The following is a 24,332-nucleotide window of genomic DNA, read 5'->3' as shown; positions in this document are numbered from 1 at the left end:
TGGTTCAGGGTCTGTGGGTAGCCTCCTTCAAGGTGGTACTGTATGCCCAGTTCCACACCCTGGTTTTCCAGTGGAACTACTGTCCAGGTGGTAAAAATCTCTTGTCTCTGAAATCATTAGATTCCTGTGCGCCACCTAGTCAGAGTCTCTCTGAGTTGGTGACAGAGATTCCCGACTCTTCGGTCCGGGAAGTTGTTCCTTCCTTCCAGTGGTCGGTGTTTACGACGAATGCCAGCTCACGGGTTGTGAACCTGGAGGTTCACAAAACTGGGGGGTCCAGTCGGCCCTGAGTCGCTGGACTTGCGGGACCTATGACCACACCTCCTTGAATGTGTCTGGTCTCGGTAGCTACCCAGGGTCGGGCCTGGCTAGTGCCTGGTGGAAGACCGCCTGGGAATACCAGGTGCTGTCTACTGTTCATTGTCCTACTATTTTAGGCGATCAGGCTATGCTTCTCCTTGTGGTCGACCAATCTGGTTTCAGCCGGACAACGCCACGGCCGTGGCTTCAGTCTACCATCAGGTATGCCGGCAGGCAGACTACTGGAGTCGCCAGATGCTGGACCAGGGCGACTGGTCTTTGTGCTTGGGGTGTTTCGGCTCCCTTGCAGGAGGTGAACCTCACATGGCATGGATCTCCTGGCAGCTTGTCTCCGCCGCAAGGGTGTCAGTTAGTGGCCAGGTCTAGTGATCTTGTACAGACGCGTCAGTCGCGCTGGTGGCCCTGTGTTGTCTGTATCGGTGATTTTTTGCCATTCCTCCATGGTAGTTGCTTCCTCGGCCGCTCCACAGAGTGGATGCTGAGGAGATCCCGATGATTCTAATCGCTCCAGATTAATCTCGGCGTCCTTGGTACGCTGATATCGGGCGCCTGGTAGCGGAGGCACCCTGGCGATTGCCAGGGCAGGAGGTTCCTGTCTCAAGGTCCCATACTTCCTCCTGTTGTACAGTCACTGACTTGCTTAACATGGTTATTGGAAGCCAGACTTTAGGTGACCAGGGTCTGTCTGACTCGGTCATCTCAACAGGGCACCGTAGTCTTCTTCCGGAGGATCTACCGTCGCACCTCTCTTGGTGCGAAGGGATGGAGTGACGTCCACGGGCGTACTTTCAATGTCCAGGGTCCTGCTGTTTTTAAAGCTTGGATTGGATCTAAAAATTGCTTAAAGCACCGTTTGGGGGCAGATTTCAGCCTTGGCTGTGTTCTTTTAGTGGCCTTTTTGCGGCCCGTTCCCTGGTGGGTCCCCTTTTTTTGTGTGCAAGGGGTTTGTCATATACTTTCCCCTCTTGGCCCATCTCTTCCCCCATGAGTTTTGACTCTGGTGCTCTCGGTTCTTCAGGAACCTTCCTTTTGGAAACATCAGAGAGATTTTCTCTTGACACTATCTCAGAAGGTGGCCCCTTTAGTGGCCTTTACCTCTGTTAGAGGGGTTTCTGAGTTGGCGGTCTTGTCTTGCAAGCCGCCATGCTTGATCCCCCATAAGGATTAGGTGATGGTGCGCCCGCGACCTTCCCTTCTTCCGAAGGAGGTTTCGGCCTTTCATACTTTAGGCGTGGTACGCGCTTTGCGGGTATACCAGCCTACTACGGCTCCATTTCGGAGCTTCTGACTCTCTTTTGTGTCGGTGTCTGGTCCACAAAAGGGCCTGGCGGTCTCGTCGACCACCATTTCTCGGTGGATCGGGCAGGCCGTCATACAGGCCTATGCTCCTAAGGGTGGGCCCCCCTTTCCGGTCACGGCACTTTCGACCAGGGCAATTGGTGCTTCCTGGGTTTTTTTTTTTTTTTTTTTTTCCGACATCATGCGTCGGTCTCACAGGTGTGCGAGGCGGCGATTTGCTCGTCCGTTCACGCTTTTTCCAGAACTTACATGGTTGCTGTGAGTGCATCTTATGATGTTTTTTTCAGCCGCTAGTTTTTGCCGGCGGCTGTTTAAAGTTGCACCTCCTCCGTTGAGGAGCTCTGCTTGTTTTGGGGTGAAGTTAAAATTGTTTTTACTGATATATTTCCCACCCCTCGTTTTTTGACACTGCTTGGGGACGTCCCACTTGTCAAGATTTAAGGAGCTGTGTCCGTCCATGGACGATAAGAGAAAATAGGATTTTTTGTACTCACCGTAAAATCCTTTTCTCTGAAGTCCATGGACGGACACAGCTCCCACCCCTCCTTTTTAGGTTTGTACTGCTTGTTACGAACTGAGGCTGCAAGCTGCAGTGAGGAGGGTTATGTCTGGAGGGACCGCCCCCTGGGCGGGGCTGTTCAACTCTGTTAATGTAACATGTATTTAACTATTTAACATGTTTCTGCCTAGTCCTCTCCTGTAAACAGGGAACATAACCCACTTGTCAAGATTTAAGGAGCTGTGTCCGTCCATGGACTTCAGAGAAAAGGATTTTACGGTGAGTACAAAAAATCCTATTTTTTCCAAAAAAAGGCGTTTGAAAAATAATTGCGCAAATACCGTACAAGATAAAAAGTTGCAATGACCGCCATTTTATTCCCTAGGGTGTCTGCTAAAAAAAGTATATAATGTTTGGGGGGTCTGAGTAATTTTCTAGCAAAAGAATAATGATTTGTACTTGTAGGAGAGAAGTGCCAGAATAGGCCCTGTATTGAAGTGGTTAATGGCGGCGATCTGTGTTTTTTTTTAGCTATAAAACTGCACTGATTACTGTGTAAATGTGACTGGCAAGAAATGGGGTTAACACTAGGGGGCGCTGAAGGGGTTAAATATGTTCCCTAGTGAGTGATTCTAACTGTAGAGGGAGGAGACTCACAAGGGGAGGAGACCGATCTGTGTTTCTCTGTACTGGGAACACACATTAGCCTCCTCACCTCTGACAAGACGTGAATCTGTGTGTTTCCACTGTCCTGCTGTAATCGCGGGTCGGTCCCGAGCGATGGCGCAGGCGCGCGTCATATGACATCTGCCCAGGATGGGAGATCCCATCTGTGGACGTCATTTGATTGTGGACGGGTAGGGAAGTGGTTAACCTCCTAGCCCAAATTTTGGCTTGCTTAACCACTTAAGCCCCGGACCATATTGCTGCCTAAAGACCCAAGGGGTTTTTACAGTTCGGGACTGCGTCGCTTTAACAGACAATTGCGCGGTCGTGCGACGTTGCTCCCAAACAAAATTGGCGTCCTTTTTTCCCCACAAATAGAGCTTTCTTTTGGTGGTATTTGATCACCTCTGCGGTTTTTATTTTTTGCGCTATAAACAAAAATAGAGCGACAATTTTGAAAGAAATGCAATATTTTTCACTTATTGCTGTAATAAATATCCCCCAAAAACATATATAAAACATTTTTTTTTTCCTCAGTTTAGGCCGATACTTATTCTTCTACCTATTTTTGGTAAAAAAAATCGCAATAATCGTTTATCGGTTGGTTTGCGCAAAATTTATAGCGTTTACAAAATAGGGGATAGTTTTTTTGCATTTTTATTTTTTTAATTTTTTTTACTACTAATGGCGGCGATCAGCGATTTTTTTTTTTTTTTTTTTTTTTTTTTTTTCGTGACTGCGACATTATGGCGGACACTTCGGACAATTTTGACACATTTTTGGGACAATTGTAATTTTCACAGCAAAAAATGCATTTAAATTGCATTGTTTATTGTGAAAATGACAGTTGCAGTTTGGGAGTTAACCACAGGGGGCGCTGTAGGAGTTAGGGTTTACTTTGTGTGTGTTTACTAGTGTAGGGGGGTGTGGCTGTAGGAATGACGTCATCGATCGTGTCTTCCCTATAAAGGGAATGACGCGATCGATGCGCCGACACAGTGAAGCACGGGGAAGCCGTGTTTACACACGGCTCTCCCCGTTCTTCAGCTCCGGGGAGCGATCGCGACGGAGCGGCTATAAACAAATGGCCGCGCCGTCGTCCCGGATCGCTCCCCGAGCAGACCCGACCTCCGCATGTACCGGGGGGGGGGGGTCCCGATCGGACCCCCTACCCACGTCTAGCAGAGGACGTACAGGTACGTGATTGTGCCTGTCCGTGCCATTCTGCCGATGTAAATGTACATGAGGAGGTCGGGAAGTGGTTAATGTATGTTAGTTGTAATGTTGTCAAATAGTTTATACAGTTCCTGAATCTCAGCAAAGAGGTCTCAGTTGATATTCACTGTTTGTTCCTAATATTTGGCGGTCACTTTCACTTTTGAATGAATGCTTTGCTATAATTTCAACCCATCTATGTTTCAGATCTGGATCACTGAACAGTTCAGGAGGCAGCAGTGGTGATGTGACTGTAAAGAAAAAAGGTCAGATAATGTTGTAATATTGTTTCCTGCTAATTGTAGGGGTTTACCAAATATTCTTAATTGTTGAAATACTCTTAGTAGCTGGATGAAGCTAAAAAATGAATTTATTTTTCGTACATCACAGGACACAGAGCTGCATAGTAATATCTACGTGGTATATAGGCCACCTTCAGGTGATTGACACTGGCACACCCAGGACAGGAAGTCCCCTCCCCTATATAACCCCTCCCATTCCGGGTGTACCTTCGTTTTTTTCCTCCAGTCTCTAAGGTGTTGATCATGGTAAAGGTAATTTTTTTTTTCCTCAATGGCTTCCTTTACCTTAGTGCAGTCTTCCTTCACTTACCCCATCCTTCCATTTTGCTTTTAAATGTCCTTATTTCTTCTGAGAAATCCTCACTTCCTGCTCTTCTGTCTGTAACTCCACACAGTAATGCACGGCTTTCTCCCTGGTGTGGAGTGTCGTGCTCGCCCCCTCCCTTGGACTGCAGGAGAGTCAGGACACTCTCTCTACGTTGCAGATAAAGAAAGGAGCTGTGAGTTAGTGGGCGTCCTGACTCTCCTGTAGTCCAAGGGAGGGGGCGAGCACGACACTCCACACCAGGGAGAAAGCCTTGCATTACTGTGTGGAGTTACAGACAGAAGAACAGGAAGTGAGGATTTCTCAGAAGAAATAAGGACATTTAAAAGCAAAATGGAAGCATGAGGTAAGTGAAGGAGAACTGCACTAATGTAAAGGAAGCTATTTAGGGAAAAACAATTGTACCTTTACTACCCCTTTAAGAAGAGCTCCACTTTAGGATCCTTCGGGATCAAGCAAGCTTTGCAAACTGGATCCATCCAAAGTGCCATTAACCACTTCAATACCGGCCCATTGTCATATGACGTCCACAAAGGACCTCTACCGATCCGGGTGGACGTCATATGACGTCCTGGGCTTTGTGGGGGGATATCTGAATGATGCCTGCAGCTAGAGGCATCATTCAGATATCCTTCTCTTCTGCCGGCAATTCTGCACAACGTAAGAACGATCATAGCGGCGGTTCCGCCGCTAGATCGTTCTTACAGGCGGCGGGGACATCCCCCCCCTCCCGCCGCCATCCGGTGCTTCTCCGGGCTCTCCCGTGCCATCGGGGGCCCGGAGAACGAATCGTCCGGCGCTGGCAGGAAGCATAGAGATGACTGGTGACCAGATGGTCACCAGTCATCTCTATGACCGTCGGAGGACCCGGGCGCGATGTGATGACGTCACGCCCGGGTCCCCGTAAGTAAACAAAGCCGCAATTGTGGCTGCTGAGCAACAGTAATTATGAGATCAGTGAATTTTTTTTCACCGATTTCATGCTTTCCAGCCTGGAGGAGAGATGTGGGGTCTTATTGACCCCGCATCTCTCCATAAAGAGTACCTGTCACACACATTTCTATTACAAGGGATGGTTACACTCCTTGTAATAGGAATAAAAATTTTCAAAGCGTTGCCTATGGAGATTTTTAAGTGCAGAAGTTTGGCGCCATTCCATGAGTGTGCGCAATTTTAAAGCGTGACATGTTAGGTATCTATTTACTCGGTGTAACATCATCTTTCATATTTTACTAAAAAATTGGGCTAACTTTACTGTTTTTTGTTATTTTTTTAATTCATGAAATAATTTTTTTCCAAAAAAAAGGCGTTTGAAAAATTATTGCGCAAATACCGTGCAAGATAAAACGTTTCAATGACCGTCGTTTTTATTCCCTCGGGTGTCTGCTAAAAAAAATATATATATAATGTTTGGGGGTTCTCTGTAATTTTCTAGCAAAAAAATTATGATTTGTACATGTAGGAGAGAAGTGCCAGAATAATAGGCCTGTATGTATGTACAAATGTGTGTATAAAAGCCCTGTATGGAAGTGGTTAAGGCCAAAGTGGATGGTACCCGTGCCTTGAGTAAAGAAGAACGAGGTTTTGCCTGTAATGTTTCTCCTAGGGGGGCTGGACCCAGGAAACCAGTGCTTTGATTATGCATCAGATACCAAAGATATTTCTCTGGCTGGGTGCAATACAGGTCCAGGGCAGTAGAAGTTCTGGAAGGACCCTGGTCCCTGCCATGATGGGTGATGGTTGGATCTGTCTGAATTTTCCAGCAGAATGCTGCGGCAGGAAAGGTAAGTGAAGAGTCCTAAAGAACTTTAAAGTTCACTTGTGGATTTTTCCCCACTAGAGGGTTTGAAAACATACCTGGTCAGAACCTTCAGTGTGTCGCTGCTTCAGCTAGCCTGTCAGAAGGCTTCCTCCTGGGTACAGTCCGGCCATCTGGGGATGTCAAGGGGAACTGCTGGCAGTCTTGCAGATATGGAGGTCACATCCCCCCCCCCCCCACCCAGAGAGAAGAGGGGGCGTGGCTTAGCCCGGCGGCCACATCCTTATACGGCGCAGGACTGATAACCTACATAAACACCTTGTGGAGCTGCAGGCTGACGGAGGGACACAAACGCTGGGGGCACGTGAGTGGGCGATAATGGCATTCCCTGTGACACTTTTTACTTGCATGAGGCTGAACAGTGTATAACAGCTTTTAGGCTGGACTATAGTTTGGCAGTGGATGCTTTTTGGTATAGTACCTCCGCTTTTGTGTTTAGGACTATGCGTTCCAGGTTTTAAGAATGCTAAACCAGGGGATAATTCCTCTAAGAAGGCTCCAAAAACATCACCATCAGGCTCTGAGGACCCTGGTTATGCCTCCACATTACCTTCCTCTCCAGAGAGACCAGATGTGGCTGGCCAGGGTAGGTCGTCGGGGCCCTTGGGTGCTGTAGCCCCTTCCAATCCCCCTGCCTGTTGCTATGTTACTGAGGAAGGGCTTTCCTCAGCTCTCTTGGGTTAAGAGCAGCGGTTAGCGACTTTAATCGTATTCTCTTCCCAGGGTGGTAAGAAGCGCGGATGGTCTCCCTCCCCTGCTCTGAGCTCTCAGGCTGCAGAACAGCAGTGGCTGATAGAGGATGAGTCTCCCTCAGCGGACAGGGAGGAGGGAGAGACTGATGACTTCTACTCAGTGGAGTCTACTGTAGGGGAGCCTTTTTCAGCCTCACAGGCTGAAAAGTTATTTGCTCCTGTTGGTGCATAGGCTTAGAATTCTGTGGTTGAAGAATTGGTCAGCCGAAGCGTCATGAAAGAAGCTTTTGGCTGGTTTTCTGTTTCACAGAGAATGGTTGTTTGGGGACGATTTGGACAAATATATCCAAAAGATTTCCAGTGGGAAAAGTACTCTCTTACCAGTTAAAAGAAGGAGTAGGCGTCCTTCTTTTAAACTGTCTTCCTCTCCACTACCAGCAACATCGGTCTCTACGCAGTCACGACGGCCTCCTCCATCAGGGTCAAGAGCGAAGGCCCAGGGTCAATGCCAGGGACACAAAAAGTCCTGGGGATGGAAACCTATTAAGCAGAACCCCAAGGCCTCCTTATGAAGGGGATCCCCCGCTCGATCGGTTGGGGGGAAGGCTTTTGCAGTTCTCAGGGATTTGGCGAAAAGAGATCCAGGACAAATGGGTCATCTCTTTTATAACAGAAGTTTTTTTTTTTTTTTTTAACAAAACAGTAGTACAATACAGTCAGCTTCCGACAATCAAATAGTGCTTAGTTACATTATCAGTATGAAATCTGCATATTGAGCATCTTACCAATCCAATTTTTACCAGTTCTCAACCAGTGATAATACCCAAGCATATGCCCATCTAGGTCCGGTCCATGATAAGCTTGGGGTACTCGATCTCCCCCCCCCAGCGGCCCAGCCTACGTAGTAGAATAGTTTTTTAGTTGGTATGGTCAGTTTTCACCCGGTGAGAAGGGGGGATTGGTTAAACCCCATCCGGAAAAGGGGGGAATCCAGCAGTTGGTCCCCCACCTCTCCGGCTCCTTAACCACTCGCGTCCACCCATGCAGCCCACACCTTATCAAATTTAGCCAGGCATTGCCTATTCTCGTATGTGAGCTTGTACAGGGAAAGTACTAAATCAACCGCCTTTTGCCAGGCTTGCAATGTAGGGGGTTCAGCTGACTTCCAGTGGATCATTATCTCCCTCCTGGCAAAGAACAGTGAGAAAGTAACGCAGAGTTTAGCGTACCTGTCCACCTCAACCTCCCCTAAGTAGCTCAGCAGGAGCAACATTGGTTCCCTCTGCACCAGAGTCCCCAGCAGTTAGCTTAGCTTCCTTGCTACGTGTTCCCAATAGGTTTGGATTTTAGGGCAGGCCCACACCATATGCCAGAATGTGCCTATTTCTGCATGGCATCTGGGGAATGAAGGGTCTAAGTCCGGGTAAATATTTGCCATCCTATGAGGGGTGTAGTACGCCCTGTGAATAAACTTCAACTGGATAAATCTATCCTTGGCCGCTATCATGGATGGTATATAGGTCGATATACAGTCCTCCCATTCGTCCTCTCCCAGGGCCGGGATGTCCTTCCTCCATTTGTCAAATGTGTGCGTGGATTTGATGTCATAGGCTACCGTCAGGTACAGATAAGCGGGTGGAGAGGGGTTTTCCCATTACACTTGAAATGAGCAGACGCTCGATGGAGTCAGACTCGAGTGTCGGTGCCTCCTGAAACTGAGCCCTCATAGCATGTCTCAGTTGCCAGTATCGAAATTCAGAGGTGTTGGGAAGGGAATATGTGCGCCTCAGTTCCGTGAATGGCATTAGTTTCCTGTCCTTTATAACATGCTTCAGAGAGGTTATTCCCCGCCCAGAAAGATGGGTCCATGACGTCGTTCAAATGGGGTAGTGTGGGGTTGCCCCATAGCGGAGTGTGTGGGGATGCACAATTTGGCTTGCGATAAACTGTTCTAGCCTCCCTCCATACCCTAAGCGGCGTCTTCATCAGCCCTGTAAGGTCGTGTGGAGCCCCAAGTCCCCTAAGTGCTAGGTTGCTCTATGCCGCATAGGACCCTAGTATAGCCGCCTCTAGTTTCCCTGCTGGATTTTGTCTAGGCTGGGAAAACCACCACCTGACCGTGACCTGGATTGCCGCCCAGTAGTATAGGAGGAAGTTGGGCATCGCTAATCCTCCCAAAGAGAGAGGCAGGTACAGTATGTGTTTCGCCACTCTAGATGTCCTCCCCGCCCACACAAACAAGGTCATTATATCCTCAAGGCGCCTGAAAAAGGCCCTAGAGATGTGCAAAGGTTTTTTTTAAAAAAAGTATAAGAATTTCGGGAGATATACTATCTTCAGAAGATTGACTCTACCGACTTGGGTCAGTGGGAGGATACGCAACGCTGCGCATTTAGGCGTCAGTTGGCACAGGAGAGGCTGGACTTTATGTTCTAGGAATGTGTCTGTCGTACTGGTCATTTTTACACCTAGGTAAGTGAAGTCTTCCACCCATTTGAGGGGGGCACCGTGTCTAATCTAGGGACGGAAAGAGGGAACAGGACTGACTTGGCCCATTTTATGCGGATGCCCGAGAACCATTCAAAGCAGTCGAATAGCCCCAGAGCACTCGTCGGTGACCCAGATGCATCTGCAAGGTAGAGCAGGGTGTCATCCGCATAATGGGACACCTTCTCCTCTATCACGCCCACAGCTATACCTTTCACCCTCTCCTCTGCACGTAGGCCTATGGCCTCTAGTGCCAGCGCGAATAGTCCCGGTGATAGGGGCACCCTTGGCGTGTGCCCCGTTCCAAGGGAAAACTGTCTGAGCGACAGACACTCGTGCGCACTCTGGCCGTCGGATTAGCTCTGGCCATGTGTGTAAAGAGTCTCCTAAATGGGTCATCTCTACTGTGTCTCTAGGTTACAAACTAGAATTGCGGGAGTTTCCTCCGCCTCGTTTTCTGAGATCAAACGTTCCCAAAGATCCACTAAAGAGAAGGTCTTTTTCTCTGGCCTTGAAACGGTTGTTATCTCAGGGGATAATCATAAAGATTCCTTCAGAACACCTGGGGCTGGAATTCTACTCGAACCTCTTCACGGTGCCAAAGCCAAATGGGGATGTCAAACCTATTTTAGATCTAAAGGGTCTAAATACGTTCCTAAATATCCACTCTTTTCGCATGGAGTCTATCCGGTCGGTTGTCTTTGGGTTGGATTCTCAACTTGGAGAAATTGGCCCTACTTCCAGTAGTACTGGAGTACTTGGGTCTGGTTATAGATGCAGACCAAAGGAAAGTTTATTTTTTATTTTTTTGGCCCAGGCAAAGGTCAGTTCTATAAGAGAACTGGTTCAAGTGATCAAAGCGAAGAAGTATCTCTCCATTCGTCTTTGTAGGAGGGTATTGGGGAAGATGGTGGCCTCATTCAAAGCTGTTCATATGCCCAATTTCATTCAAGACTGTTGCAAAACGGCATTCTCTCAGACTGGAACAAAAAGATCCAAGCTCTGGACTTCTTAATGTGCCTGACCCCAAGGGTGCATCAGAGCCTCAGTTCGTGGTTGGTGCCCAGGAATCTACAGATAGGAAAGTCCTTTGTTTCGGTCACCTGGAAGGTGGTAACAGATGCCAGCCTTTCAGCCTGGGGAGCAGTCCTAGAAGAAATGTCTGTCCAAGGCAGATGGTCCAAAGCCGAGAGGTTTTTCTCCCATCAACTTCCTAGAGACTCGGGCAACATGCCTGGCTCTGAGCACCTGGACTTGCAAGTTAGTGTTTTCTTGTCAGAATCCTGACAATGCCACGGCTGTGGCTTATATCAATCACCAAGGAGGCACCAGGAGTCTCGCAGCCCAAAGGGAGGTCGGCAAGATCCTAGCTTGGGCAGAGAGGAATGTTCCTTGCATATTGGCTTCATTCCAGGGATAGAGAATTGGCAGGCGGACTTTTTAAGTCGCCAGCAGTTGTCCTCGGGGGAGTGGTCTCTTCACCCCAAAATCTTCCTGGACATATGGCAGAGATGGGGACCCTGGACGTTAATCTGTTGGCGTCCAGGTTCAACAAGACGGTGGACAACTTTGTGTCAAGGACAAGGGATCCTCTCGCATATGGAACGGATGCATTGGTAACTCCTTGGATTCAGTTTTCACTGATTTATGCGTTCCGCCTCATTCCAGCTGTTGCCGCAGCTTCTCTACAGAATCGGGACCGAAGGAAAGCCAGTGATTCTGGTAGCCCCTGCATGGCCCAGGAGGTCCAGGTACGCAGAAATCGCGACGATGGTTGTAGGGGATCCATAGATCCTTCAGTCTCATCCAGACCTCCTCTCACAGACCCCAATATTTTATCCTTCCTTACGAACTCTAAATTTGACGGTTTGGCTATTAAATTCCACATTCTGAAGAATTGGGGGGCTTTCTAGGTCGGTAGTTTCTATCCTAATTAGAGCAAAAGAGTGTCTCCCTCTCTGGTGGTGCGGGTACAGAGTGTCTCCCTCTCTGGTGGTGCGGGTACAGAGTGTCTCCCTCTCTGGTGGTGCGGGTACAGAGTGTCTCCCTCTCTGGTGGTGCGGGTACAGAGTGTCTCCCTCTCTGGTGGTGCGGGTACAGAGTGTCTCCCTCTCTGGTGGTGCGGGTACAGAGTGTCTCCCTCTCTGGTGGTGCAGGTAGAGAGTGTTGCATGCTGGGGGCTGTAGCATGGTGTCTGTGGACACACTGGGGCCACCACTCTTCAGGGACTACATTTAATCCCATGAGGCCCCCAGAGTCTTCTGGTTGGTTCTCTGCTGTGGCCAATCGTGGGGAGGACAACAGCGGGCAGGAAGGGGGACAGTGGCACGGCGAATCCAATTAGAGCCGCTCTCTCTCTCTCTTCTAGCTTCAGCTGACAGAAAGGGGAGGGGGGCGATCAGGGGAGATATACAGACAGCCCGTGGCTCTCCTCTCCCTGTCACGGTGCCGCTGCCGAGTTCTTTGGTAAATGGAGCATCGGCGCCGTGACAGGGAGAGGAGAGGTGCGGGCTGTCTGTATATCTCCCCCGATCGCCCCCTCCCCCTTTCTGTCAGCCGAAGAGAGAGAGAGCGGCTCTAAATGAATTTGCCACGCCGCTGTTTTCCTCCCCACTGTTTTCCTTTCAGAGAATTGCACCACTGGATTCTGGGGGGTGGCTCTTTGGGAGACCCTCTCACCTAGTGCTCATTGATTGCCCCCGGCTGATCTTGAGGAGAGGGGTCCACCAGGCCTTTTGTCTAGGATGAGCTGTGTGTTCCTTACCCCCATCAGGATCTTTGCACCCTGGAGGGAGGTGACTTCCTTTTTTTTATTTGTTTATTTTAAATGAATTGAATGCTATACAACACATTGGCTGCACCCTGTTTGTTTTAGTGTGTCTTTTTCCTGAAGATCTAATCTTGATAAACAGTTGCAAAAATATTGTACAACATACAAATTTATAAAACATAAATTCTACAAGCCCTCTGCGTTCAGAAAACATGTAACATTATAAGTAATTAAAAAAACTGCTGGTTTGTGTGTGTGAGATGATAAAATTGCTCTAGAGAGGAAGTGGTTATAAAGCTATGGGCATTAATAAGGTTGATATGACATCATGTATCCTCTAAATGTGCGGTTTACATCAGTGTCTGTGCTTTTTGTCTTTAGCTTCCCAAAGCCATATAGGGAGCTGTTTGTTTTCCAGCTCATCAGGAAGTATTTTCAGTTGCACTATAGGGCAGGAAGGCAATCTGTCATGCTGGCGGTTTTGTTATGAGTGTTGTGTGTAGACTCAACAAATATGAGGAAGTTAGACATTTGGTCGACAGCTGCAATTCTGCCATCTTGTGGCTAGTAGGTACAATAAGGGCTCCAAAAGGAACTTCACTCTCTCAATCAACAATGACTATTTTTAATCCTTATGCTGCTAGCATTAGTAAATGGATAGGAAAGTGTATTACATTTTCTTGTTTTTATCCCCTTTTTTTCACATCAGTTACTTCCTGCTTTCCATGCCTAGGCAAATTACATCTCAGGAGTCTTCAGGAGGGGTTTTCTCAGATAAGAACACCCTCCTATCTACATGCTTAAGCTAAGTGCAGATGGATTCCAGGAAGTAAATGCTACACGAATCATCTGTCCTAAAGATGGTCACAGGCAGAAATGCTCGGGGGGTGTTTTTCAAAGTAATTTCTCAGCAAACGAAATCAATAAAGACATGGCTGAATGGGTGAGTTTGCTTTGAATAGTGAAAATGAATAAAATGGTGTTTGGCTTTTTATTTTAATTTATTTTTGTTTGTAGTGCAGTGTAGTTCTGCTTTAAACACCTGTGTTGACCTCTGAATAGTGATGCAAGGTGAATTGCTTGTGCCGTTTTGACTAGTAGTTGTGATGCATCCTTAGTCACTAGACTGGGTCATGTTGGGCAGCGGTACTGCCCACGGAATGTGACGGGAGGATATTTTTTGCCACAAAGTACCACAACATTTTTACAACTCCTTGCAGCTGCCTTTGCAGTGGTAAAAACATGGCTCAACCTCCTATTTGTATTGCTCCTGAACTCAAAATATAAACTAAGCCTGTTTAAAAAAAAAAAAATGAATGCCTTCCATAGTTGCATAGTAGGTAAGGTTGAAAAACGACACAAGTCTATCAAGTTCAATCTATTTAGCCTTAAAGCAGTGTTTTTTCAGAGCAAAGAAAAAAAATGAAAAAACAGCAGTTGCTGGCTTTTAATAAATGGACACTTACCTGCCCTGGAGTCCGGCGATGACAGCTGCCGCCGTCATTGCGGGTAAGAGTACATGGCAGTGTAGCCTTTTCGGCTTCACGCCGTGAACCCTACTGTGCATGGGCAAAGCCCGCTCCTCTCTCCTACTGGCCCGGGGAGGAGGGAACCCCCCGCGCTGACGTCAAGGGCCGTGGTTCGGACTCCCGGGATACCTGTCTTTGACTGTCGTTCCTCCCCCCGATAGGTGCCAATTGTAGGGGAGAGGAATCCGAAGAGCGTTCCACTTTTGGGTGGAACGCAGCTTTAACCACTTTTTGACTGCCTGCCGTACATATACTGTGGCAAGGCGGCTCTATTGCGCAAAATCACATACTGGTACGTGATTTTGTCAATAGCCACTGGGGATGCACCGCCGGAGCCACAATCGCGTGCTGATTGGCCACGGGGAGTGCTCCCCGCAGAGACAGAATGGCGATCTGCAGATGAAAACAAGCAGACCGCCGTGATCTAGTGTTCCTGCTAATCTGGAACACAGATGTGAGTGTCCATGCAGTGAGCCCATCCCTCCCACACAGTTAGACATGCATTGGGAACACTGTTGACCCCTTTTACTGCCCCTGCTGTTAACCCCTTCCCTACCAGTGTCATTTATACTGTTAGTGTATATTTTTAGCACTGATCACTGTAATAATGTCACTGGCTCCCAAAAAGGGTCCGCTAGGTGTCTAATCTCTCCACCGCAATGTCGCAGTCCCACTAAAAATCGCTGGTCACTGCCATTACAAGTAAAAAATAAAAATGCCATAAAAATATCCCCTATTTTGTAGACGCTATAACTTTTGCGCAAACCTATCGATATGCGCTTCTTAGGATATGTGGCAGAATATATATTGGCCTAAACTGATGAAATTGTTTTTTTTTGTTGTGTTTGTTTTTATAGCAGAAAGTAAAATATTGCGTTTTTTTTATTTAAAAAAAATCTAAATTGTTGCTTTTTTTTTCTTTTTTTTTTGAAAGATGAAAACCCAGAGGTGATCAAATACCACCAAAAGAAAGCTCTATTTGTAGGGGGGGAAAAGACATACATTTTACTTGTGTATAGTGTTGCACGATCGCACAATTGTCAGTTAAAATAACGCAGTGCAGTATCGCAAAAAATGGCTTGGTCATTAAGGGGGTAAAACCTTCCGGGCTGTAGTGGTTAAACAAAAGAAGATTGGCCCTAAGCACATTCCTTAATCAATGCTAGAATGGTTAAAAAAACTGGATATCCTAGAATGATTTAGTGTGGGAAATTTTTTTTGGGAGGCGAAGAAAAATTAAACTGTTAGTAATGAACTGTAAATGGCCATTTATCAGGTGACTATGTATCATTACCGCTAGATACTAAATAGTTAATGTTCAAGTCAACTGTTAAAGAATGCAATAAATGTACCATGAATCGGTGAATCTTTTTAAAACGGTTAACAAACTTGTTGCACAAAAAAAAAAAAGAGAAAAACCTCTTAATTTAGACGAGTAAAGGTGAGTGAATACAAATGCACGCCACATTCACATTTGAAATTTTGCTCTCCTTCCTTTCTTTATGGTTTGCAAATTTTTCGGTGACCTTCAGGTTGAAGTCTGTCATCTCAGTCTCCACTCTTTTTTTTTTTTTCATTGACAGCATGGCCAATGCATTCTGCCTCCCTTGGGTCATGCTATTTCTCAGAAAAGTCTTAATTATTTTCAATGTTGAGAAGCACCTCCTCGGCTTCTGCTTTGATCATGGGTGTGGTGATGAGGACATGTAGCTGAGTGACAGTCTCTCCAGATTGTTCTCCATAAACAACTGCAATAGGTCCACACCACCACTACAACATATTTTGAGCTCTTCTTGCAGTAGATTAGACTAAAGCCCTGTACAAACAATTGGATTTTCCAATGGGAATTGTGTGATGGTAGGCTGTTGGCGAAAAATCCAACCGTTTGTATGCTCCATAGGACAATTGTTAGATTTTCCGCCGACATATGTTGGATGGCATGTCAAGGGTAGAAAAAAAAATCTCACTTTGGGTATTTGAGAAGTGGCCTTTTCCATTATTGGATTGAGCTGTTGTGCATAGAAGTGGATGTAATGGGCATTTGGGTACACGTCTTGTATCTTTCTTTAAACACCTGCAGTGGCACCCCTAAAATTGAGTTCCTCCCCTATATAACCCCTCCCAAATGGAGAGTACCTCCCAGTTTTTTTCGCCAGTGTCCTAGGTAGTTGGTCACGTTGAACATGTGCTAAGAAGAAAAAGCTCTTTTGATGGTTTTCTGCGGAGGCCTAGAAGCTATAACCGGATCCATACCTTGGGCCGATATCAAAAGCCTTGTGTAAAGAAGAAACAACGTTTGCCTGTAATGTCTCTCTGCGGAGGTTTGGGCTCTGGGATCCAGGCTTTGGTGTACTAATGCAACTGTGGCACGAAAAGTTAGTTGTAGAGTCTTCTACAGGTCCAGGTATGAGGTTCCTCTAAGTAGGAACCCTTGGTAAACCTGAAGGTTGTCACAACATACCCGCTGTGATGGCTGAAAGCTGGATCTACTTTTTAGTAGCTCTCCTGCGGCGTGGATAAGATAAGAGAGGTTAATTTTTAAAATACATGTTCTCTTCTGTGAGTAGGATGCCTTTCCTGGTTTTTACCACTAGAGGGAGTAAGTACATACCTGATGTATTCTTACATGGCCATCCAGGACACGCTCAGTGAAGTCGGTCAATTACACCACTCGCCTTCCACCGCTGCAGGCTCTGCCACAAACGCATACATGGGTCCCCCAAGAATCCCCAGTGATCTGCTCTCCTTTCCTCTTCGCCTTGGGTGCCGCCATGACAGTCGGCGTGCACGCCGGGAGCGAGCTTTATGTACTGTCTAATGGGCAGATGGAGAGGGTGAGGGCCGCGGTTGCTCGTGCCCATGCGCAGACACCAAGAGGCTGATTTAAAGCCCAGTACGCTAGAAGCCTTCTGTAACATGGCATGGACACAGAGCTGTGGGCTGTAAGGATCCCTGTGGATTGAACCAGGCAAACCTAAGGCTCCTACTCGACATCAGGTTGTGCAATAAGCTGATATTTTGTGTATTGTAAGACTATAGCACAACAGTGATTGCATTTTGTGGATAGTACCTTTGCTTTGCAGTACGGACTATGTCCCCCAGAAGAGGTACAAGGGCTATTAAAAGGGGCACCAGGAAATCCCTGCTTATGGCTAAGGATTCTGAGCTTGCCTGCAGTTTACCATCCCCCTCTGTCTGGTAGCAGCCTCGCAGGATGATCATGTGCCCCTGTCTGGTTTTGCAGCTTCTTCTATGGCAGCTCCTGTATACGTCACTGAGGACGCTTTAAAAGTTGCTTTGGATGGCTTGGAAGGAAGGATTGCTACTATAATCGCAACCTCCTTAAAAGATGGCAGAAATCGTATGAGCATTCTGAGGGTGAAAAATCCCTCTGGAGATAAGGATCATGTGCAGTCTGAGGACTTGGAGGATGAGAGGATTCCTTCTACCTCTCAGTCGCTAAAGCTGCAGGTGCAATATTATGCAGAGATGGTGCGTGCCACTTACAAATTGCCTCCTGTTGAAGCTTCTATATCCTCTGCTTCTTCTTTGGCATCCCGGAAATTCCCAAAGGCTGCATGCTCCCTTCCAGTTCATCCCTTGCTGGATAAACTGATGTATGATGACTGGGTTCACCCTGATAAACTGTTTTCTCCTCCTAAGAAGTTTTCCATCCTCTATCCTATGGAGGAAGGTTTCACTAAGAAATGGGGCATACCTGCTATAGATGCAGCTATTTCTTGTGCAAACAAAAGCCTGACCTGTCCTGTAGACAATGCTCAGGGCTTTAAGGATCCAACTGATAAAAAGCTGGAATCTTTTTTGAAAGCCGCCTCCTCCATGGCTGGTGCTGTAGTACAACCTGCAGTTGCAGCGATTGGCATATGTCAGTTCCTCAAGGAACAAATGAAGCAGATAGTTAACCTCCTCCCTACAGAGGAGATTGAGGTTCATGAGGACCTTCCTAAGGCCCCGTGTTTTGTGATTATGGACTCTGTTCAGCAAGCATCTCGCTCGAATCTCCTGCTGGTACACATGCGCAGGTCTTTTTGGTTGAAACATTGGGAAGCCGAGGTTTCTTGCAGAAGATACTTGGCAGCGTTCCCCTTTGGGGGAGGACGCCTGTTTGGGGATAACTTGGATAAATTCATCCAAAAGATTACCGGAGGCAAGTCTACTCTGCTGCCGGTTAAGAAGAAGAGTAAATGTCCTTCATTTAAGCATTCTCTTTCTCCAGCCCCTGGAACCTCATTCTCCAGGCAGTGGCAACGGCCTCCCCAGTCTAGTACTAGGGGAAAAGGTCCAGAGCCAAGCCCAAAGGCATAAAAGAACTTGGGGTTCAAAATCTTGCAAGCAGAACCCCAAAACTTCCCTTTGAAGGGACGCCCCCGCTCGGCCGAGTGGGGGGAAGGCTACTGCAGTTTGCAAACGCCTGGCGGAAAGAAGTTCAGGACAAGTGAGTCATCTCCACGGTGTCCTCGGGCTACAAACTGGAATTTAGAGAACTTCCGGTTTCTGAGATCAAGAGTTGCCAAAGATCCAGAAAAAAGAAGGCCTTTGTGGTAATCCTAGAGTTGGCCCCAGAGGATCAAGGTTTTACTCAAACCTTTTCACGGTTCCAAAACCAAACAGGGATGTCAGACCTATTCTAGATCTGAAAGGCCTGAATCAGTTTCTGAACATCTGCTCCTTTCGCATGAAGTCTGTCCGTTCAGTTGTCTCCACCCTTCAGGGAGGAGAATTCCTGACATCAATAAACATCAGAGATGCATATCTACATGTGCCAATATTCCCCGCTCACCAAAGGTTTCTAAGGTTTGCATTGGATCAGTGCCACTTTCAGTTTGTGGCCCATCCTTTCGGGCTGGCTATGGCACCTCGAGTGTTCACGAAAGTACTTGCCCTGGCAAGGCTGACGGCACGGGGCATAGCAGTAATGGCCTATCTGGGCGATCTGTTGATCATAGATCAGTCTGCTGCATGCTTGGTACACAATGTGCACAGCACAGTGGAGTATTTGGAGTACCTAGGCTGGGTCCTCAATCTGGAGAAATCCTCCTTACAGCCTCAAAGAAGGCTGGAGTATTTGGGCATGATTATAGACTCATCCTAAAGCAAGGTATTACTTCCCGAGCCAAAGGCAAAAGCCATAGGAGACTTGGTCCGAGTGATAAAGGCAAAAAGAAGGCCTTTCATCCGTCTATGCATGAGGTTATTGGGAAAGATGGTAGCCTCATTCGAGGCTGTCCCTAAGGCCCAGTTTCACTCAAGGCCATTACAGGGCAGAATTCTGTCCTCTCAGAACAAAGATGTTCAGGCCCTGGACTTTCACATGATCTCATCTCCAAAGGTTCGCCAGAGCCTCAATTGGTGGTCCGGAGCCAAAAAGCTCCTACCCATCAACATTCTGGAGATTCATCTGGCCCCCTCCGTCTGGTCTTACAAACTGCAGGGTTGTCCTGTTCAGATGCAGTTTGACAATGCTACAATCACCAAGGGGGCACCAGAAGTCTGGATGCTCAAAGAGAGGTGAATCACATCTTGTCCTGGGCAGAAAGGCATGTTTCTTGCGGTCTTCATTCCAGGGGTGGAAAATTGGCAGGCAGATTTTTTAAGCCGCCAGCAGCTGAGTCCAGGAGAATGGTCGCTATACCCCAACATATTTCAAATTTTATGATCGAATTTATGCGTTCCCTCCGGTTCTCCCACGATTCCTTCAGAGTCAAGAGGGAAGGAAAGCCGGTGATTTTGATCACCCCAGCTTGGCCCAGGAGGCCCTGGTATGCACAAATTGTAAGGATGGCAGTAGGAAGACCTTGGGTTCTCCCACTATGCTCGGACCTACCATCACAGGGTCCAATATTCCATCATGCCTTACAAAGTCTAAATTTGACGGTTTGGCTGTTGAGACCCACATTCTGAGAAGACTTGGGCTCTCGGGTCCAGTCCTATCCACTCTGGTCAATGCTAGAAGCCGGCCTCCAGGCTCATATACTACAGAATCAGGAAGGCATATGTTTCCTGGTGTGAACCCAGAAGGTGGCATCCTAGGAAGTATGCCACTAATGGGATTCTTGCCTTTCTTCATTTGGGCTTAAATATTAAGTTGGCCTTAAGCACTATCAAGGGCCAAATCTCGGCCTTGTCGGCATTCTTTCAAAAACCGCTTGCCTCTCATTTCCTAGTCCGGGCCTTTGTTCAGGGAGCGCTATGCCTGAATCCGCTGGTTAAGTCCCCTGTGTGCCCATGGGATTTAAATTTGGTATTGTCTGTTTTACAGAAATTACCCTTTTGAACCATTACACAATGCTTCTCTAATGCCGCGTACACACCGTTTTTCGGGTTCTAAAAAATTATGTTTTTAAGGGGTCTAGAAAAAACAACGTTTTTTTTTCAACGCGATCATTAAAACGGCCTTGGCTATACACGATCGTGAAAAAAAAAAGCGCTAGCAAAGCACGGTGACGTACAACGGCACTATAAAGGGGAAGTTCCATTCGGATGACGCCACCCTTTGGGCTGCTTTCGCTGATTTTGTGTTGGTAAAAGACGATTCGCGCTTTTCTGTCTGTTACAGCGTGATGAATATGCTTACTCTATTACGAATTGTAGTTTTACCAGAACGAGCGCTCCCGTCTCATAACTTGCTTCTGAGCATGCGCGGATTTTTCACGTCGTTGAAGCCCACACACGACCATTTTTTACAACCTGAAAAACGACAATGTTAACCACTTACCCCCGGACCATATTGCTGCCCAAAGACCAAAGAGTACTTTTTGCGATTCGGGACTGCGTCGCTTTAACAGACAATTGCACGGTCGTGCGACGTGGCTCCCAAACAAAATTGGCGTCCTTTTTTCCCCACAAATAGAGCTTACTTTTGGTGGTATTTGATCACCTCTGCGGTTTTTAGTTTTTGCGCTATAAACAAAAATAGAGAGCCAATTTTGAAAAAAATGAATATTTTTTACATTTTGCTATAATAAATATCCCCCAAAAATATATAAAAAAAACATTTTTTTTCCTCAGTTTAGGCCGATAGGTTTTCTTCTACATATTTTTCGTAAAAAAAAATCGCAATAAGCGTTTATTGATTGGTTTGCGCAAAAGTTATAGCGTTTACAAAATAGGGGGTATTTTTATGTCATTTTTATTATATTTTTTTTACTAGTAATGGCGGCGATCAGCGATTTTTTTTTTTCTCGGTATTGCGACATTATGGCGGACACTTCGGACACTTTTGACACATTTTTGGGACCATTGGCATTTTTATAGCGATCAGTGCTATAAAAATGCATTGGATTACTATAAAAATGCCACTGGCAGTGAAGGGGTTAACACTAGGGGGCGGGGAAGGGGTTAAGTATGCCTGGGTGTGTTCTTACTGTGGGGGGGGGGGGGTGGCCTCACTAGGGGAAACACTGATCCTCGGTTCATACATTGTATGAACCGAAGATCAGCATTTCCCCTGCTGACAAGACCGGGAGCTGTGTGTTTACACACACAGCTCCCGGTCCCCGCTCTGTAACGAGCGATCGCATGTGCCCGGCGGCGATCGCGCCCGCCAGGCACACGCACGGGAGTCGGGGGCGAGCAGGGGGCGCGCGCCTCCGGCGGCACGCACGCGCGCCCCTAGTGGCGGCTGGTAGAGAGGACGTCATATTACGTGCTCTCGCCCAGCAGAGCCACCTTGTGGACGTATAACGACGGTGCGCGGTCGGCAAGTGGTTAAAAACGTCGTGAAAAATTAGAGCATGTTTGAAAAAAAAAATTGCCCCAAAAAATGCTCTGAAGCCCACACACAATCATTTTTAATGTCCTAAAAAAAAAAAAAAAAAAAAAAAGTAATTTTTTTATAACACGAAAAAAGGTTGTGTGTACGCAGCATTAGTCTTTTGACAAAGAAACTGTTTTTTTTTTTTTTTCTCGTAGCCGTATCCTCAGCACGGATGGTAACGGCATTAGCGGCTCTCTCATGTAAAGAACCGTATATGGTTATCCATGATAACAGGGTGGTGCTGCCACCTCACCTGACTTTCTTACCTAAAGTGGTTTCAGGATTTCGTCTGAATCAAGATATAATCCTACCGTCTTTTTTTTTTTTTTTTCCAGATCCCCAGTCTGTGGCGAAAGAGAGTCTACACTCTCTAGATGTTGTAAGAGCGGTAAAAGTTTATCTGCAAGCTACGGCTCACATACGATAGACTGTCTGTCTGTTTTTTCTGCCTCAGGGCCCAAGGAATGGCCAGGCAGCGTCAAAATCTACTATTGCATGTTGGATTCGACAAGTCATTATTCAGGCCTATGGTTTAGAAAAGAAGATTTTTCCTTTTCAGGTGAAAGCGCACTCGACTATGGCTCAGATCTTTAAGGCTGCTATTTGGTCTTCGGTCCATACATTTACCAAGTTCTACCAGATAGATGTGAGAGGGTACGAGGATGCCGCCTCCGGGCGTGGTGTACTGCAGGCAGCAGTATAGATCCTCTGGCCCGATGGTGGTCTTATTTCTGATCTGTGTCTCACTCCCCTCAATTTAAGCATTGCTATGGGACATCCTATTAAGTAATTAAGGCTCTGTGTCCCGTGATGTATGTATAGTGAAACAGTGCAGCGCAAAAATATTAAAATACAAAGTAAGAAAAGTCCATAAGTGAATGTGTATAGGAGAAATCCAAATGAATTTCATTAAATGGAGTAGGTGACCAGATAGGGATCCTCCACTAAGAAGTAAAGATGGCCTCTCACCTCATTCATTCGACCTTCAAAAGGTCACAAAACATGGTATACAATCACAGGTCCTGATATTCTCGGTCAAAAGGTGGCTTGGCAACTCCGGATGACAATGAAGGGCCCATGAGATGTCTTCATTTTCAGAGGTCGAGCACTCTACTTTCAGCACCAAATCAAAGGTTCTTTCAGGCTTTTCCCTTGGTTGTATGTGTCCTCTGAGTCCTGTTTCACTATACATGTTTTTTTTATTTATTTTTTTACTAATATATATGTATATATTTTATTAAAAGTCTACACACCCCTGTTTAAAATGTCAGGTTCTGTGATGTAAAAAAATTGCACAAAGCCAAATCGTTTTAGAACTTTTTCCACCTTTTTAATGTGACCTATAACCACTTCAGCCCTGGACCATTTGGCTGGCCAAAGGCCAGAGCACTTTTTGCGATTCGGCACTGCGTCGCTTTAACTGACAATTGCGTGGTCGTGCAATGTGGCTCCCAAACAAAATTGACGTCTTTTTTTTCCCCACAAATAGAGCTTTATTTTGGTGGTATTTGATCACCTCTTTTTTTTTTTGCGCTATAAACAAGAAAAAAGTGCCAATTTTGAAAATGCAATGTTTTTTACTTTTTTCTATAATAAATATCCCCAAAAATATATTAAAAAAATAAAACATTTCCTCAGTTTAGGCCGATACATATTCTTCTACATATTTTTGGTAAAAAAAATCGCAATAAGAGTTTGATTGGTTTGCTCAAAAGTTATAGCGTCTACAATATAGGGGGTAGTTTTATGGCATTTTTATAAAAAAAATATTTTATACTAGTAATGGCGGCGATCAGCGGTTTTTATCGTGACTGCGACATTACGGCGGACACATCAGACACTTTTGGTGCTTTTTTGGGACCATTTACACAGCGATCAGTGCTATAAATATGCACTTTTTACTGGGAAAATGTGACTGGCAGGTAAGGGGTTAACCAGACGGGGGCGCTGAAGGGGTTAAGTGTGTTATAGGGAGTGATTCTAACTGTAGGGGGGGATGCTATGTGTGACACAACACTGATCACCGCTCCCAATTACAGGGGGTGATTGGTGTCCTGTCACTAGGAAGAATGGCTTGTTTAGATTAGCATTTCCCGTTCTCCATCTCCGTGAGACGATCGCGGGTATCCCTGTGGACATAGAGTCCGCGGGACTCCCGATTACATTTGCGGCGGACGCGTGCGCCCACAATGCCGCATCTTAAAGGTGACGTACAGGTACGTTAATCCAGGGCTTGACATATTTTGATTAGAATCTAGGAGCCAGTTAAAAAAGTTAGCCAGGAACGTGCCCCATCCACCGAGCTTGTGCACAGAAGCGAGCGCATACGTGAGTAGCGCCCGCATATGAACGCGGTGTTCAAACCACACATGTAAGGTATCGCAGCGATTGGTAAAGCGGAGACGCAGCATGCCCCAGGCGCCAGGTCACTAATTCTAATCGCAATGGCGACCTGGCACCCGGGTTTTGTCGAACCCTGTGTTAATCTGTCTGTACGTGCCATTATGCCGACGTATATCTGCGTGAGCCGGTCCTTAACCCGATAAACTGTAAAACTTAATTGAAAAACAAACTGAAATCTTTTAGGAAGGGGAAGTAAAATTTAAAAACTAAAATAATGTGGTTGCGTAA

The 24,332-nt window shown here is 46.5% G+C and overlaps 1 protein-coding gene across 2 annotated transcripts in view; it reads left to right on the top strand.

Annotated features, from left to right (window-relative positions):
* Positions 1-24,332, top strand: part of HAUS8 (HAUS augmin like complex subunit 8) — a 236,543-nt gene that overhangs the window by 16,752 nt on the left and 195,459 nt on the right. For both annotated transcript variants that reach the window (XM_040321242.1, XM_040321235.1), the window contains exon 2: positions 4,208-4,266. In XM_040321242.1, the coding sequence (XP_040177176.1) occupies positions 4,208-4,266 (59 nt within the window). The remainder of the gene's footprint in view (positions 1-4,207; positions 4,267-24,332) is intronic.

The sequence above is a fragment of the Rana temporaria genome, chromosome 1, assembly GCF_905171775.1.
Source record: "Rana temporaria chromosome 1, aRanTem1.1, whole genome shotgun sequence".
Classification (NCBI taxonomy): domain Eukaryota; kingdom Metazoa; phylum Chordata; class Amphibia; order Anura; family Ranidae; genus Rana; species Rana temporaria.
The sequence above is the reverse complement of the archived record's forward strand: the minus strand, read 5'-3'. Positions and strand labels throughout refer to the sequence as shown.